General features: G+C 55.4%; 1 protein-coding gene across 1 annotated transcript; it reads right to left on the bottom strand.

The window, feature by feature from the left end:
- Positions 1 to 161: 161 nt before the first annotated feature.
- Positions 162 to 9,945, bottom strand: TAF1C (TATA-box binding protein associated factor, RNA polymerase I subunit C). Its single transcript, XM_044255636.1, has 15 exons — positions 9,817 to 9,945; positions 7,490 to 7,628; positions 6,122 to 6,203; positions 5,840 to 5,937; positions 5,678 to 5,767; positions 5,511 to 5,584; positions 4,672 to 4,910; positions 4,410 to 4,526; positions 4,209 to 4,326; positions 4,047 to 4,118; positions 3,764 to 3,899; positions 3,429 to 3,572; positions 2,232 to 2,406; positions 2,022 to 2,159; positions 162 to 1,935 (listed from the first exon to the last, which is right to left on the bottom strand). Exons 2-15 carry the CDS (start codon positions 7,625 to 7,627, stop codon positions 962 to 964), a joined length of 2,595 nt encoding a protein of 864 aa, XP_044111571.1. The 5' UTR covers position 7,628; positions 9,817 to 9,945; the 3' UTR covers positions 162 to 961.
- Positions 9,946 to 13,568: the final 3,623 nt, after the last annotated feature.

Here is a 13,568-nt window from a genome sequence, read left to right as displayed (position 1 = left end):
AGCCCAAGGTGGCCCTTCCGCCCCTAGACTAACGGGGACAGTGAGCCCACAGCTAGGCACCCCCATGGGTGCAGGTCACTCCCTTGGCTGGGCTCCCCTTCCTTCCAAAGAGTCACAGTTCCTGAGAGCACTCGGCGCACCCCCCCCATTCACTGACCCCATGCAAGTGTGCACCACCGTGTTCCTGTGCTCAAAGCAGAACGCGACGTCCCCGGGGTCTCAGGGGCGGAAGTTGTGTAACTGAGCATTACAGACATTTTAGTATCCGCGGGAGTCCCCGTGTTACTGGGTCATTTCACATCCGCGCGAGTCCTGTGCGATTCCTTCCACCAGGTTCCCTGAGAAAAGCAGCACATGCGAGGAGAAATCTAGAGCAAACGCTGGGGTTTGGGACATTGAGGGCGGGTTTCCCCACAGGGGAGCAAAGCGTTCCACAGAACCACATGCTTCAGAGGAAGGGATGTAGGTGGCGCTCCCGGCCCCAGAAACCCCATCATTCCCAACCCCGCGCCGCTGCCAGGCTTATTCAGTTCCTAAACGTGGGTTCCAAGTGTCCCCCTCCGTGAAACGTGTATCACAGTGGGCGCTGCTTAACCAACACAGACTGAGCGGCCAGCCCCGGCAGCTCGGACTCCCTGCGAGCACGGCGAGGAGCAGGTGCCCTTCTGTCACCCCGGTGTCTTGGGGGGAGGGGGCAACAGCCCCAGCTCCTGGGCAGCATGGCCCACCGACTCCTGGAGGGAATCCCCATGACACAGCCCTTCAAGACAGGACCACGAGGGCCTACTCAACATGCCTTCTGGAATGATCTAGCAAAAGCATAAGGAGAGGAAACCATCCTGCTGTTTCCATTGCTCTGGAAACAGGAAGGCCTGTGCTCCGGGGACTGTTCTCTTTCCACTTCCCAGCTTCCAACCACAGAAGGCACAGCCGGTCCAGGATGAAGGGCTCCCCCGGGCCCTCAGAAGCCCATGCGCGGCTTCTTCCGCTGGGGCTGAGAGCCAGAGGGGACAGATGCCCGCTGCCTGGAGGGGGTGGCCCGGAGGCTGGAGGTCTGGGAGGAAGACACGGCGGCACCTCTCAGGGTGGTCCTTCGTGGCGGCAGCTCGGCTGTGCGTTCCTGGAGGGTCTGGGACCTGGAGGACGTGGCCTGGAGGCTGGGGCTCTGGGAGAGGGACGAGCAGACACCACGTGGGCTGTCCCCTCCGAGCGGCAGCTTGGCCATGTAGTCACGGAGAGTCTGCTGCCGCTCCGAGGGGACACCCTGAGCCCATAGCTCCTGAGTGGACTCATGGGAGGGCGGGGTCACTGGTGGTTGAGACTTGGCTTCGGGGGATGCCCGGTCTGGGCTATGAGGGGGGCTGATGGCATCCGAGAGGTCCAGGCGGCCGCTGAGTGAGGAGAAAGTGCTGGACAGTTGAGTCCGGCGCTTGTGCCGCTTGGACGGTCTGCTGGGCCCGGAGCTCCGGCCCTGCTGCCTCTCCCACCAGGCGGCCATCTGGCCTTCCCAAGCCGCCTCCAAACGTGCACTGAGCTCATCCTCAGGGCCCGGCTCGGGGGCAGGGGGTGGCTCCGCAGAGGGGAGTGGGCCCAGGTCCCTCTGCTGCAGCAGCCGCCCTCCAGCCATGGCTGCTCGGAGACCCTCTGGCCCCTTGTGCTCCCCCGTCCTCTGCTCCATGCAGCCCAGCAGGCGGCGGTGGGAAAAGGTGGGTGCCGCCCACACAGGGGGAGGCGGGGGCACCTTCAGCAGGGCCTTCAGCCATCGGCTGCAGAACGCAGTGGCCTGCGGAGTCCAGGAAGCCGTGGGGGCATGGAGGGTAGCCCCAGGGTCTGCCTGGAGGCGGAGGCGCTGGTGGAAGATATCCCCGGCTGCTGAGAGCTGGAAGAGCGACAGGACTGGCTCGGACGCCGGGAAAGGGATGGTGGCAGCCAGACCTGGACACGAGAGTGACAGTGACGCCAAGGTCCAGCAGGGCAACCCGCCCCCCCACTCCCGGATGCACTCCCCGGCCCCAGCGCACCTATGGTTGGTGCTTTCAGACGCTCCTGCAGCCGCCACTGACTCTTGGGCTCCAGCAGGGGAAACGCGGAGAGGGAGTCGCTGCTGGAAGGGAGAGACTGGGGGTGCCCCGCCAGCCTGGGTGCAGAGGCCCCCTCTCCTGGAGGAAAGCCAGACAGTTGAGGCCCTGCCCTTCGTCCCGCCCGCCTCCTGCCCCAGCCCAGACTCCTACCTGTAAGGTGTAGCAGCCGCAGGTGCCCGCGCTGGGCGCCCAGGAGCAGCGGCCGTGGGCAGCCGGGCCGTGGCGGGGGCAGCAGCTGGGCCCACAGGGGAGCCGAGGGGAGCTCATGGTTCCACTTCAGCATGGGCACCAAGGGGAGGCGCTCATCCACCAGGTAGAGAGAAAACTGCGGGCCGATAGGAAATGAGAAGCGTGGGGCGCCTGGGTGGCTCAGTGGGTTAAGCCGCTGCCTTCGGCTCAGGTCATGATCTCAGGGTCTGGGATCGAGTCCCGCATCGGGCTCTCTGCTCAGCAGGGAGCCTGCTTCCTCCTCTCTCTCTGCCTGCCTCTCTGCCTACTTGTGATCTCTCTCTGTCAAATAAATAAATAAAAAATCTTAAAAAAAAAAAAAAAATGAGAAGTGTGACCGAGGGAGAACCTGATGGAGGGGACGAGACAGGGCAGGGGAAGGACGTGATGGGGAGACGTTGGGGGGAGGGACAAGGCCAGACCAAAGGACACTACAACGGGGGTGAGTGGGGCTTGTAGGGGGAGGCTACGCGCAAAGGTGACTGAGACGGGGGGGGGGGGGGCGCGTGAGCAAGGGGGAGGAACACAACTGCGGTGGGGGAAGAGCAGCCAAGGAAGGTGATGGGGATGGGTACACGCGTGCATGTGTGTGTGTGTGTCGGGTGTGTTTGTGTGTGTGCGGGGTGTCTCAAGAAAAGTTCAAGGCCCGGAGCTGTCCCAACAGCATGACCGCCCTGATGCCCCTCCCGTCCCCACTAAGTAGCGCCACACGGGGAAGCTGCCCCGCACATCATTTGGAGTGCACACGGCAGTGACTCTCAGGAAAGGCGCAGTCTTGCACAGACGGCTACCAGGCCTTCCCCGAAGCTGTCCAACCCTGGGACCTGTGCTCCAGAGGCGCCAGTTAACAGCCTGGAGTCCTGGCGGGTGGGGGGGGGGCAGCCCCTCGGACCACCTCCCCTTCTCCTGAACACACAGGGAAACTGTGCCACGTAGCACAGACTACTCCCCTGACACCCCGTGCCTTTCCTCCTGCACCATGGGGCCTCCCCACAAGGCCGTTCCCACCCGCCTGTTCGCACACGCCAGCCACAGACTCAACAGAGTCTCCCGATCCGTTTTGCCGGAGCTGTCCTCCTGGACACGGTGCGCCGGGCCGCGGGAGCAGGTGTGGCTCACCTGCGTGCAGATGAGATGGAGCGTGGGATGCAGGGGCTCGGGGCTGCACGCCCCCAGGTACTGGGTCAGCAGGACACGTTCTCCTTTCTGGCACGATGCCTCTGCGCCCCCACGAAAAAGCAGCAGACCACAGCCGGGTGGGCCCTGGGGGAGAAACCCAGGTCAGCCCTCCCGCAGCTTGGGGCTGTGGCAAGACTCCAACCAGTCCTCGCCCTGGGCGGGTAAGACTCGTGGCCCTGCCACTCTTCATGCCCTCTGGGGAAGATGCCCAGCCCCGGCCCTCACCATATCTGCTCTGCCCCACAGCTGTGCCTGTGCCGGTCCCCTCCGCTCACCTGAGTGTCAACAATTTTCACTCCTGTGCGGTCCCCCACAGTCAGCACCCGGGGATGAGCGGTGAAGTCTGCCCAGCGCCAGGAAGAATGGTCACAGAACACAAGGGTCTCAGGGTCCTTGTAGACTTGCTGCAGCCTTGGGGAGACAGACCAGCCATGGGTGGGGAGATGGGCTGACATGGAGGGGCCCAGGGTCCAGCACACATTGCACAGGGAGCACGGGCTGTGGTTCGGGGGGAGCTGTGTGTTGCAGTGGAGGGTTTTCACAGAAAAGGGGCATTACCCGTCCTGGGGGGTCCACAGACAGACGGCTCCGGAACGGCTGCAGACCGCCAGCTCCCCGGGCAGATGCGGGCTGTAGGGCACAAGCAGGATTAGCTGACCGCCCCCCCCAACCTTTACCCACACCCAGCTCCGTGCATACCACCCCAGCCGAGCCCCTCACCTGAGGCTGATCCCAGTGGCCCCCTTCCTGACCTGCAGCACTGGGAGAGGGGCAGGCTGCCCCTGCTTACTGACCTTCCACAGGGCGCAGTGGTAGTCAGAGCGGACAGCCAGCAGGGCTGAGGGACAGAGAAGATCAGAGTGAGGGAGCAAGTCAGCAAGGGAGGGAGGAGGCATGGAGGGAAGTGTCCAGAGGACTCACTTTCTCCTTGCACGGTGCGGGTCACCACCTGCCGGACAGGTCCTCGGAGCTGGATGTGGCCAGGGTCCCTGAGAGCCTGAGCAGCACCGCTTGAGGTCAGACTGACCTCTTGGAAACCTGGGCCTCTGGCTAAGGATAGTATATGAGCTCTGGTCACTGCAAGTCCCCCAGCATCCTGCCAGTCTCCGGGCCCAGGCCGAGAGCACCCCCTCCGCCAGAGAGAGCCGCCTCTACCCCGTCATCGCCCCCCGAGAAAGGATACAGAGCTTGTCCAGAGCACCTCCTGCAGGGTAGACCAACTGTCCCACCTGGGGCGTCCTCCCGGGCACCCAGGCCAAAGCGCCCCCGGTGAACGCGTCGTCCAGGAGCAGCTGCTCCCACCGCACGGCCAGCTCCTCGTGCAGCAGCTCCCCCAGGAGGCTGGCCACTGACTTGCCCAGGACGGGGCCCCCGAGGATGGAGAAGCGGCGCTGTCGGTAGCTGAGGAAAGCCCAGGGGCAGCTGGGGACGAGGCAATGGCAGGAGGATCAGGCGGCAACAGTGACTGAGAGGAGGACTAGGTCCCATCCCGAGAGAGGCCAGGCCAGCAGGTGCGTTTGTTTGTTTGTTTTTAGTTAACCTAGAATTTCTTCCTTTGGGAAACGATTCCACCTTATTCCCTGCTGCAAGAGTGGTCCTAGGTCACCCCTGGCCACGGTGATCGGCTCATGGAGGAGCCAGACACCCAGGCCACGCCAACCACACCTTTCCCAGGGCTTTGGGTAGTGCCTCAAGAAAAACACTAGCTTCTTCCTTGAAGTCATAAGCCATCTCACTGCCCCTTAGGAATAGTTCGTCCAGGAACTGAGCCAAGCAAAGCCAAGTGAAGGAGAAAAAGAAAGAGACAGAGCCCTAGTCATGTTATTCCAACACCTAGATGCAGCCATACCTGCAACTCATAAATCGAATTCCCTCTTCCACTTAGAGTTTGGTGCGAGGAACTGGAGCCCCTGACCACATGGGGCAGAGGAAACAACTGTGAGGGGAACCTGGACCCCCCTGGCTGCTTCCACATCACCCCAGCTAGGCCTCCCAGCCCATCCTTTCTCACTAGCCACTTGCCCCCAGGGCTGATGTCCACCGAGGTCCTGGAGTAGGCTCTTCACACTGACCACTGTCTTCTTCTTAGAACGGCTCTGTGTGGAAAGGCCTTGTCAAGCTCGCACATCCGAGGTTAGCCAGACAAGAAGTGGGGCGCCCCCTCTCCTGGCTGGACAGAGGTTACTCACCCGTGCTCCCTCCAGTTTGAAATTCTCCAGCATCAGCTTCCCCAGGGGTGCAAAGGCTATGTCCCCATGGTCCCACAGAAAGCGGCTGAGCTGCGGGAAGGGAGGCTGGGTCACCACGCACAGCCCCCGCCACCCAGCACTGCCCGCTGTGGGGCTACTCACCTGTTCCGTAACATCCAGCACGGCTCGGGGCTTCCTTCGGAATGTGAAACCTCCCCGGAAAAGCAGGTCCTGGGCAGTCACCCCAGGGTCCCAGGGATCTGACGGAAGAATGAGGCCGGAGAAGGGGTTTGTTCAGGAACCGGAGAAGGCTCACAGGTGGGGGCAGGTGTCCTAGGTGACTGAAAATCACCAGCAGGGAGGGAAGGCCTTTGTGGGGGAGGCGGGGGACAGAAGGGACTCGGGGAACAGCTTGGAAGGAGCCCCAGGAACCAAGACACTTACCAGGACCAGGAGGCAGCAGAGGAAGGGGCCCGGGGGTCTCTGGCTCCCAGAGCAGCTGCGTGGCCATATGCGGCCCCCCATTCTGAAGAAACACAAGCCCAAAAGGAACACAGTGAACACAGCCCCAGGCCGGGCGCACACTTTTTTTTTTTTTAAATAATTTTTTTTTTAAAGATTTATTTTATTTGACAGACAGAGATCACAAGTAGACAGAGAGGCAGGCAGAGAAAGAGGAGGAAGCAGGCTCCCAGCCAAGCAGATGTGGGGCTTGATCCCAGGACCCTGGGATCGTGACCTGAGCCGGAGGCAGAGGCTTTCATCCACGGAGCCACCCCAGGCGCCCCGGGGCGCACACTTTAAAAAATTTTTTTTGTTTTTTAATTTTTTTATTTTAATTTTTAATTTATTTTTATTTTATTTTATTTTTAATTTTTACTTTAAGTAGGCTCCACGCCCAGCGTGGGGCTTGAACTCACGACCCTGATGTCAAGAGTTGCATCCTCTACCGACTAAGCCAGCCAGGTGCCTCTTCGTTTACTTTTAATGTGTAAGCACATATCTTACTAACTCATCGGTGTAACAACCATCGCCGCTTTACTGGTGAAGAAGTGGAGGCACCAGGAGGCTCGCTCCAGGAAACAGCTGGTTAAGAGAAGGGGCTGGGAGCCTGGGGCCAGTCCCTACCTCTGAGCTGCAGCTCCCCCCAGCCCTGTGCCATCACTGGCTGACCCAAGAACCGCCTGATTCTCACATCCACTCAGGAGACCTCATGGTTACGGACTGGGGGGAGCCCACAGGCCACTCTGCTCCCCAGCGCTGGGCTCGTCCAAGACCACTCAGCTCCGACACTCAGGGGTACAGGAGGCAGCGAGCTGGGCTCCCAGAGGGGACCGAATGGACATTAAACCCTTCTTCATCGGGGACCCTCCCCTCTGCCGGGCATCACCCTTAAGCAGCCTGTCTCCAAGTGGGAGCCAGATGGCTTAGGCCTCCAGGGAAAGCCCCTTGTCCCTCCTGTCTGGGGAGGCCTCTCCTACCCTCCTGTCTCCTCACCACCACTTTCTCCCCACTCTGCTCCATGAGCATCCTCTGGGTTTCGGGCAGTGCTCTTGTCACACATGGTGATGATTTTATACTTTGGTTGTTTGTCCTACTGGACCTAACCCTAAGTCCCCCAAAGGCAAGGGATGCCTCTGACTCATGCTGGATTTCCAAGGCCTAATGAGGCCCCCCCTTCCCCACGTGCACTGCAGGGGCTCAATAGAGAGCGTCTGCTGAGCAAAGGCAGGAAAGGAAAACCGAGGAAGAGGCAGCAGCCTGTGCTCTGGAGAGAGGGGCCTCAGCCAGGGCTCTCCCCCGGATCTTCACCTCAGAGTTCTCGGGCAGGGACTCCGGCAGCATCAGGGCGTCTCTCCAGCTACACATGAAGGACAAGTCAGGGACATTACTCAGACCAAGGGGGCCAGCCATGAACAGTGTGGGTCGAAGGGAGCTGGGGAAGTCCATCCTGGAAAACAAGAACCACACAGCATGTCTTCTCAGAGGTTTGAACCTGAGCATGCCTTCCAGGGTTTCTGGGAGAGGAAGAACTGCCCTAACAGGGCTGTATTTTGAATTTTATTTCAGAAAGATAATAAAGAATAAATAAATACACAGCCTACTGCCAGATATTAATAAGTGCTCAATTAAAACCAACCAGCCAACCAGGAGGCAGGGAATGGCAATGTGATAGGCAGCGGCAGCCAAGGAAAGCCTCACTCAGGAGGGGGCATTTGAACCTAAGGAAGAAAAGCCTGAACCTAAGGAAGAAAAGAACAGTGCAGACAACTGGAACGAGGGGTCCTGCCAGAATGAAGAGCAAGTACAAAAGTCCTGGGGCAGAAAAGTGTGTGAGAAACAGCTGGGAAGCCAACAGAATGAATGAGGGGGAGCATGGGAGGGCATGAAGTCAGATACGTGGTGTGGGGGCGGCTTCTACTGTAGCTCTCAGCTCCCCCTGTAGCTACGCTACACTTCTGGGTTTTCCCATTCGATGTGTAAGTCCTGGTGGGGAATGATGCACCCTCCACCCCAGGCTGCTCTCCCCAAGAGCAACTCAAGTTCCCCCCAAACCAGGACAGAGTCTTCTTCCTCTGTCTTCCCATGTTCAAGTATAGTACCTTGTGGGAAATGCAACTGACCCTGTGTTGAATAACAATAAATTTACGTCAAAGGAAAACAAAATAGAATAAATGTACCTCAAGGGCTTGTGCCAGATTCAAACTGCTCAAGAAAAATAAGCAGCCGCGCCATCCCTCTTCTTTCACTAACCACAAATGTAACAGCAATGGTCACTTCCTGAACACCAGCAGCTGCCACAGACGGACTACCTGTTTTATTCGTCTGTTGCCCCTGTTTCGGAGTTCTGGAAACTGAAGCTCAGGGAACAGCAAACCCCCACCAAGGCCAACAGCTTGGTCCCCCATCCAATTCAAAGTCGAAGTTCGGAACCCCTCCGCTGCCATGCATCCACAAGGAAGCAAGCAGTAGCTTTAGTCTTGGAAACCAAAAATCTCTTTCCCTTGGAACTGCCAATGCATTTTATCAACCTATTCTGATAAATAAACTTATCATTTCACTCCGCACAAGCAGGTACTGTCAGCACCGCGCAGGACACCCGTCACACAGTAAAAGCCAGTAAATACTTAAATGAACGAACGTTGCGTAGCTCACGGCCCACCAGCCTCACCCTAACGGCGGCCTCTATGTATAACATCATCTCTTTGGTGAGACTGGGCGCTCTCCCAGGGCAGGGGCCGTATCTGATTCATTCCTGAGTTCCGAAGTTGGGCTGCTGCCCTCACTCTCTTTCCCAGAACGGAACAGGAGAGGACCGTGGCACGAACCAAGGAGGCGCTGCGTGAATCCTTCAGCCGCGTCCTGATTGCGGCGCGGGAGCACCCACGACTCCCGGCGGCGGCCGCACCCCCGAGAAACCCGCGTGCGCCCGTCTCCAGCTCACCTCCGCCTCCCGTCTTGCGCCTGGGCTCCAGTCCCACTGACCTCCTCCGGGGTTGCCTCATCTCATCTGCAAACCCTCTCTCGGTTCCGAATGGACGCCGGCACCCTTCCCACCCACCTACAAAATCCTACCCAACCTTCAGATTTCCAGACAGCAGGCCTCCCGCGGCTCCTCGCCCCAGCACCTTCGCCTTCCCCCACAGCCCGCACGGCGGCGTGTGATTCGATGCCGAGAGACTCCAAACCGCTCCAGCAGTCCCCATGGGGAAGGGGCTTCCTCTCTTCCCAGCACCTCGGTGTTTGCGCCCCAGTAACAACCAGGACTTACACATCGAACGGGAAAACCCAGAAGTGAGTGAGCCTCAAACCAAGCCGGGCAGGCAGAGGGCGCCGGTGGAGCTCCCGACCCCCGAAAAGACCCTCGACGAAGCAGCCTCTCTTCCCGCCCTCACCTCCGACCACCGCAGGGGACCCGCGGAGACCGCTGCGTGCCGGGCAGCTGCCGCCACGCTTTGCACTTGTGGGGACCTCCCGCTGCGTGACGCAGGAGCTGACGACCCACCGTGCAGCTGTGGGGCGACCTGTGCCAAAGTCACACAGCGTGGAGCCCGCGGACCCGCGCACAGGCCAGGCCCCAGCTCCGCTCCCGGCCCGGGCCTTCCCCTCCCTGCCCTCCCCGCGGCGCGCGCGCTTACGTGGCCCAGGCCCCGCGGTGCTCGTCGGCGACTGGGAATTCCACGGGACGCTCGGCCGACCCACGAGCCACGAGAGAGCGGGTCAACAACACCCCGGCTCCAGGGCAGGGGATGGAACAAGAGGGCAAATTAACGGTCTTCCGGGCAGGACCGGAAGTGCTCCTCGGAGGTAGGAAGTCCCGCCTCCTAGCGTACCCCCCGCGGACGTCCTAGAGCGCCACCTGTTGGATGGAGGGGGAATGGGCGTGAAGCCGCAGCCTTGCGCAGTAGGAGTATAGTCCCGGGAATTCAAGTCTGCGTGCTCTTAAGGCCTGTCTGACGCGGGTTCAAATCCTATGTCTGCTCAACTTCCTGTTTCTCAGGCCTGTTCTTGAGTATTAAACTAATTCATTCAGCAAACACTGAGCACCAATATGAGCTAGGCACTGTATTAGTGAGTAAAAATTCAATTAATTGGCCTCCTATCTTATGAAGCAGGCTTTACAACTAGGGGTACAGGAGCCCCTGGAGTGCAAGAGTCTCTCCCAATGGTCAAGCAAGTATAGCTCTAGGCCTTGTTTCTCAAATTCTAGCTTTCATTGCATCACCTGCATGGGGTGTAAAAGACTTTCTGGATGGAGTGGGACCTGTTGATTTGCGTTGCTAAATTCCCAGGTGATGCTGAGTGTGCTTGTCAGAAGTACACGCTTTTAGGAACAAATATGCAATCAAAAATCTTACCATTATCTTAATCCAGTAGCTCTCAAACTCGAGCATGCAACAGAATCCCATGGAGGGCTTTTTAAACTAGTTTGCTGGTACCCACTCCCAGAATTTCCTGTTCAGTAGGTCTGGGATGTGAATCAAGAATTTGCATTTCTAATGAGTTCCCAGAGGATACTGATGCTGCTGGTCCAGGCACCCCACTTTGAGAACTTATTTTTTAAAAATCGACTTCCAATTGCACAGCAAAGGAAACAGTTAACAAAACCAAAAGACAACTGACAGAAGGGGAGAAGATATTTGCAAACGACATATCAGATAAAGGGCTAGTATCCAAAATCTATAAAGAGCTTATCAAACTCAATATCCAAAGAACAAATAATCCAATCAAGAAATGGGCAGAGGACATGAGCAGACATTTATGCAAAGAAGACACCCAGATGGCCAACAGACACATGAAAAAGTACTCCACATCACTCAGCATCAGGGAAATACAAATCAAAACCACAATGAGATACCACCTTACACCAGTCAGAATGGCTAAAATTAACAAGTCAGGAAATGACAGATGCTGACGAGGATGCAGAGAAAGGGGAACCTTCCCACACTGTTGGTGGGACTGCAAGCTGGAAAACAGCATGGAGGTTCCTCAAAAGTTGAAAATAGAGCTACCAGCAATTGCACTACTGGGTATTTACCATAAAGATACAAACTTAGTGATCCGAAGGGGCATGTACACCCAAATCTTCATGGCAGCAATGTCTACAATAGCCAAACTATGGAAAGAACCTAGATGTCCATCAACAGATGACTAGATAAAGAAGAGGTGGTGTATATATACACAATGGAATACTATGCAGCCATCAAAAGAAACGAAATCTTGCCATTTGCGACGGCGTGGATGGAACTAGAGGGTATTATGCTTAGCAAAATAAGTCAATTGGATAAAGACAACTATCATATGATCTCCCTGATATGAGGAAGTGAAGATGCAACATGGGGGGTTTGGGGTGTAGGAAAAGAATAAATGAAACAAGATGGGATTGGGAGGGAGACAAACCATAAGAGACTCTTAATCTCACAAAACAAACTGAGGGTTGCCAGGGGGAAGGGGATACGGAGGGAGAGGGTGGTTGGTTATGAACATTGGGGAGGGTATGTGTTATGGTGAGTGCTGTGAAGTGTGTAAACCTGGCGATTCACAGACCTGTAGCCCTGGGGCTAATAATACATTATATGTTTATTTTAAAAAGTTTTAAAAATTTTTAAAAAATAGGTTTCCAAATTCACAGCATCCTTCTGTACAGTTTTTAATCTGGGAGGTGTTTGAGATCAGACACTTGCCTTTCCACACTGTGGAATATTGCCTGAGCTGGGTGCTGAACGAGCGGGAAATTCCAAAAAGCAGAGTTCCTACAGGAGAGAGTCCCATTAGACTGAGAAAAGTGGGTTCAATAAAAAGTAGTGATGGAAGGATGCAGAAGGGGGCCTTTTGGGAGTTGACAAGACTGCGTTCATCTCAGTGCTGGTTACGTGGATGTGTTCAGGGTGTGAAAATTCACCAAATGATCTGTACACTTTTCTGTACATGAGGTATATTTCAGTAAAGCAGTTTTTTAAAAAAAAATCTGATGCTTTATCACACTGAAACTTCCCAGTGCACCTTCTCAGTTGTCTTAGAATGTAGAAGTCACTCTATGAGGTCAGGAATTCTTCTGGGCTGGTCACTGCCATACCCCCCAAACACCTGGGAGAGTGGATGCTTGGTAAGTACTAGAGTTATTGGAAGGGAATTACTGGAATGAAATGAGATGGTTCTTCTGAGAAAATGCCAACACTTTTATTTAAACTGAAAAAAAAATGAAGTCAGGCTGTTTTTGATAGACACTAATTCTGTTTTAGCCAATTCGTTTGATTAGAAGGGTAGGCTTTGCCAATGAGGTCATGTGGAGAGTGTTTTTCATAAATGGAATAAGTAAAGCTTGCATCTCCATGGTTTTGGTGGAAATACATTGGAAAGATGATTGTAATACATAATAAACTAGAAATTGCTGCTTTTGTAACTATTTAAACTTAAACTAAAAACTGGGGGATGTATAGTTTTTCAAAATTGTTTTGAGTTTATATATACAAAAAAAATGAAAGCCATTTATATTAGCCATTTATATTATTTAAAAAAAATGAAAACCATCTGCTGTAACAGATTTCCAGGAACCCAGTGGCCTAAGACAACATAATATTGTGGGTGCTTGGGTGGCTCAGGTCACCATCTCAGGCTCTGCACACAGCGGGAAGTCTGCTTGAGACTCTCTCTCTCCCTCTACCCAACCCCCCACTCTCTGTCTCTGAAATCAATAAATCTTAAAAACAACACCACCAACAACAATGGAATATTGTACAGGTTTAGAGGTCAGAAGCCTGAAAATGGGTCTCACTGAGCTAAAACTGAGATTTTTAGCAGAGCTATGTTTCTTTCTGTAGGTTCCTGGGAGAAGCTACCTTCTTGTCTTTTCTGTCTTCTGAAAGCTGCCTGCATTCCTTGACTCATGGTCCCCCTCCATCTTCACAGCAACAACGGCCAGTTGAGTCTTTCTCAAGATGCCAACTTTCTGATTCTGCCTTTGCCTCCCTCTTCCCTATTTAAGGACCCTGGTGATTGATTACCCTAAAGCAGTCTCCCTCTTTTTTAAAAAAAGATTTTACTTTTAAGTAATCTCTGCACCCAACGTGGGGCTCGAACTCACAACCCTATCTTGAGTCACGTGCTGCACGTACTGAGTCATCCAGGTGCCCCCAGTCTTCCTATCCTAAACGCAGCTGATTACTGAGTTTGGTAACCATAACCCTCCTCTCAGCATATGACGTAGCATAATCCTAGGCGGTGGGAATGAGGACACGGACATCTTTGGCGGACCCCTATTTTACCTATCACCCCACTACTCTGTATCCCCCTTAGGACATACCCATCTAGCTTCTGCATTGTGAGGCCAATTCCATTTCTTCCCACCTTCTTTCCTTTCCCTAAACAAGCTCTTCCTTTTTTTTTTTTT

Source organism: Neovison vison, chromosome 7 (assembly GCF_020171115.1).
Source record: "Neovison vison isolate M4711 chromosome 7, ASM_NN_V1, whole genome shotgun sequence".
Classification (NCBI taxonomy): Eukaryota; Metazoa; Chordata; class Mammalia; order Carnivora; family Mustelidae; genus Neogale; species Neogale vison.
This window is presented reverse-complemented; position numbering and strand designations above follow the sequence as displayed.

Excerpts from the sequence above, each read along its gene's own strand:
- TAF1C (XM_044255636.1), bottom strand. The coding sequence starts at position 7,627 with ATGGACTTCCCCAGCTCCCTTCGACCCACACTGTTCATGGCTGGCCCC. Across the intron at positions 5,768-5,839 it reads TGCTGGATGTTACGGAACAG|CTCAGCCGCTTTCTGTGGGA; the intron begins GTGAGTAGCCCC and ends CCCTTCCCGCAG. Across the intron at positions 2,160-2,231 it reads GCGGCTGCTACACCTTACAG|GAGAGGGGGCCTCTGCACCC; the intron begins GTAGGAGTCTGG and ends GCTTTCCTCCAG.